The sequence below is a fragment of the Anoplophora glabripennis genome, unplaced genomic scaffold, assembly GCF_000390285.2.
Source record: "Anoplophora glabripennis isolate ALB-LARVAE unplaced genomic scaffold, Agla_2.0 scaffold257, whole genome shotgun sequence".
Classification (NCBI taxonomy): domain Eukaryota; kingdom Metazoa; phylum Arthropoda; class Insecta; order Coleoptera; family Cerambycidae; genus Anoplophora; species Anoplophora glabripennis.
The window spans coordinates 277,746-281,015 of NW_019416380.1; the positions used below are offsets into that span (position 1 = coordinate 277,746).

A 3,270-nucleotide genomic window follows, 5' to 3' on the forward strand; every position below is an offset into this window, starting at 1 on the left:
TTTTTAACCCCATTTTTGCGATTTTTTCGATTTTTACCATAATAATCATGATTCATTCGATTTGTAACTAGACATGTTTTGTAATAAATTTAATTGCAAACATTTTTTTTCTCTTCCATTTTCGCATAAAATCAACTCTTGAAAAGATACATAATTTAATAGGAAGAAAAATATTACATTTTTCGAATTTTTTTAACATATTGTGCCGCCAAAAGTTAAGGCCATGTTTTTTTATGCGCATAGAAAAATTTTCATTTCTAGTGATATTTGAAAGCCAAAAAGCCAAAAATCTCCGTGGATATACGATTCACCCAAACCAAAACAGATACCGTCTATAATTTTTTAAGTTAACTTCGTCGTTTATGCGCCACAGGAAAAAACACTGTCTTAGAATTTTTTTGCTATATCACCATATTTTTTGTTTCCAGGCGGTATTTTTTGTAAGCTCTTCTACCTATTGATTGGTATTTTAGATATTTACGGATTACCAGTACACCTTCTTCGAGATAAGGATCACTCGCATAATTTCCGAATTTAAGGTGGAATCACCCTGTGTATTTTCCTTCGAGGTACACAGTTATTTCTATCTGTGGAATAGCGATTGTAAATTGTTTTTATTACAAGTGAGTCAGTCAGAACTACTTTGATAAATTTGTTATTGCGACACGAAGTCCGGTGTTACTTTAGGTTATCATAGAAATTACCTAAAATAATTCCATTAGCTGTGTAGATTTAAAAATGTTTCTTCTTTTAAAGAAATAAATCATATAATAATTAAAAGTTGATTAGGGACTTATAGATGAAAATATAAGAAGTTTTTTAATTAACAATGAACAACCTTTACATATACTACTCGTATAGTAACACTGCCGTAACCTCAAAAAAATTATTAAATAACTTTTGTACCCTTGACTTATACCTGTTACAATACAGAAGACAATTTGCTTAATGACAATTTATAAACATTCATTGGAGGTGCGTTATATACAACAATTTCTTATTTTTGCCCCAAAATATTTTTCTTACAATTAGAATACTTTTTAACTGAAGTTTTAGTAAAATCGACAATAAATACAGACCTATTTTTTCGGGTGATGTATATTAATCATTTATAGACTATATATAAAAAAAGTTATGTATAATATAACCTAAGACGTTATCAACAAGCTACTCACTGGTGAAATATCCATCTCCTATGTTGGAACTCCAGTACAGGTGGCTAAATTTCAGTCTACGATATTGCGAACTCCAATTGGCAGAATGATCACTAAAATTTGAAAAGTTGGACATTGCTATGTTATTTGAAAGAATTAATGTATTATTATTTACACTTTCTAGTCGCTTCTTGCCTTAACCGATAAATTACAATAATGCTGATTATATTTATCGTTCCACCAGGGGCGCAGAGCTTATTTTTTGTGTAAAGTATCTACAAGCCATATTTCCCTAATTTTTGCCCGAGTATCTTTTAATAGAAATAGCTAAGTAATGAATATCGTGTAAATTGAAGTGCACAGTGCTAAATGCAATAACGACAGTTGCAAATGTCGTAAGTTTGTATTAACTACTTCTTTTGACAACCTTGATCGTTTAACCACAAACTGGAAATAGTTCAAGATTATCATATTTTATCTAATTACGTGCTCGAGATAAAACGACAACCCAAAATGGGGTCACATAACACTGAATATTCTTTAAATTTGAATATGTTACACAGGGTGTCGTAAATATTACACTGTAATGATTTTGTTTTGAAAATTAATTGTTCTTCGTTCATGACAATAATATAAAACATATTGTTATGATTAACAAGTGTTTATGTCTGCTTTTCAAATTATTCTGCATTTATTATTGTTCTACTGTAGATAATAGTATACAGGGTGTTAAAAAAAGAGTATAAAATATTTCAGGAGGTAATAGTATGAACCAAAATAAGCAGAAAAGTCTCAATAAACATGGGTCCGCAAAGTAACGGTTGCGGAGATATGGAATGTTTTATATGTATTTAGCCCCTTTTTTTATTTTGCAAAAACGTTGTGTATTTTCTTATAATAGTTGGTTGATGTTTAGTGAAATAAATAGTACGTATTTGACAGTTGTTCCCAGTGCACAAGTTTTCTTTCGCTATGGCTGGTTACTCTAACGCAGAATTAACAGACATGTATGGTCGTGCTAATGGGAACGCCACCGAAGCGCGACGTCTTTATGTTGACGCTTATCCAAATCGCCAGATTCCTTCACAACGCATGTTTGGAAAAATTCACCAAAGATTGTGTGATACCGGTTCCTTGAGCAAACAGTGCCATTTATCCGGAAGACCAAGGTCGGTATCCACGTATCCACTCCTAGAGTAGAAGAAGAAATTCTAGCACTGGTAAAGCAGAATCCAGGTACGAGTGTGCGGAGAATATCAGCCGAGGTAGGAATTAGCGGTTCTCTTGTTTGGAGAATCCTTCACGAGCAACTGCTTTATCCATACCATGTGCAACGAGTACAGGCCTTAAATCCAATAAATGATCATCAAGCACGTTTGGTTTTTTGCCACTGGTTTCTACGTCATGATGCTGAAGACCCTCGTTTTCTTGCAAACATTCTTTTTACTGATGAGGCCGGGTTCACAAGAAATGAAGTGTTTAATTTTCACAATACGCATATAGGGCCGACGAAAATCCTCATACTCTAATAGAATCTGGACATCAGGCACGTTTTTCATTAAACATTTGGATGGGTATTGTAGGTTCTAGGTCCTGTTGTTTTACCAAACCGATTAACAGGCGCTGCTTACCTCAACTTTCTGCTGAACACACTGTATGAGTTTTTGGAAGACATTCCTTTGAATCAAAGGCAACAAATGTGGTTCCAGCATGATGGTGCTCCGCTTTTCCACATAGATGGGTAGGAAGGGCCGGACCTGTTTTATGGCCTCCAAGATCGCCTGATCTGAATCCTCTAGATTTATTTGTTTGGGGATATTTGAAGACATTAGTGTATGGTACTCTTGTAAATAGCCTGGAAGAGCTGCAGCTACGGATTACTCAAAAGTGTCAAGAAATCCAAACCAAGGAGGGTGTTTTCGAAAGAGTTCGAATATCGTTGAGACGAAGATGTCGTGCCTGCTTGGAAATGGACGGAGGACACTTTGAACATCTTCTTTGTTTTTTGTTTGTTAAAAGCTTCCTTTGTCGGTTTGTTCCTAATAAAATAAAATGTTTGAAAAACGAATAGTGGTCCATATCTCCGCAACCGTTACTTTGCGGACCCATGTTTATT

General features: G+C 34.3%; 1 protein-coding gene across 2 annotated transcripts in view; it reads right to left on the reverse strand.

Moving 5' to 3' along the window:
- LOC108905293 overlaps positions 1 to 1,589 on the reverse strand; it is a 3,910-nt gene extending 2,321 nt beyond the window's left edge. The window contains exons 1-2 of one of the 2 annotated variants that reach the window (XR_002762955.1): positions 1,330 to 1,589; positions 1,176 to 1,267 (exon numbers count right to left, since the gene is read on the reverse strand). Coding sequence is in view for 1 of the 2 variants with exons in the window: in XM_018708096.2 (XP_018563612.1) it covers positions 1,176 to 1,290 (115 nt within the window). In the remaining variant the exon portion in view is untranslated. The other variant, XM_018708096.2, reaches the window with a different exon arrangement.
- Between the last annotated feature and the right edge of the window lie 1,681 nt (positions 1,590 to 3,270).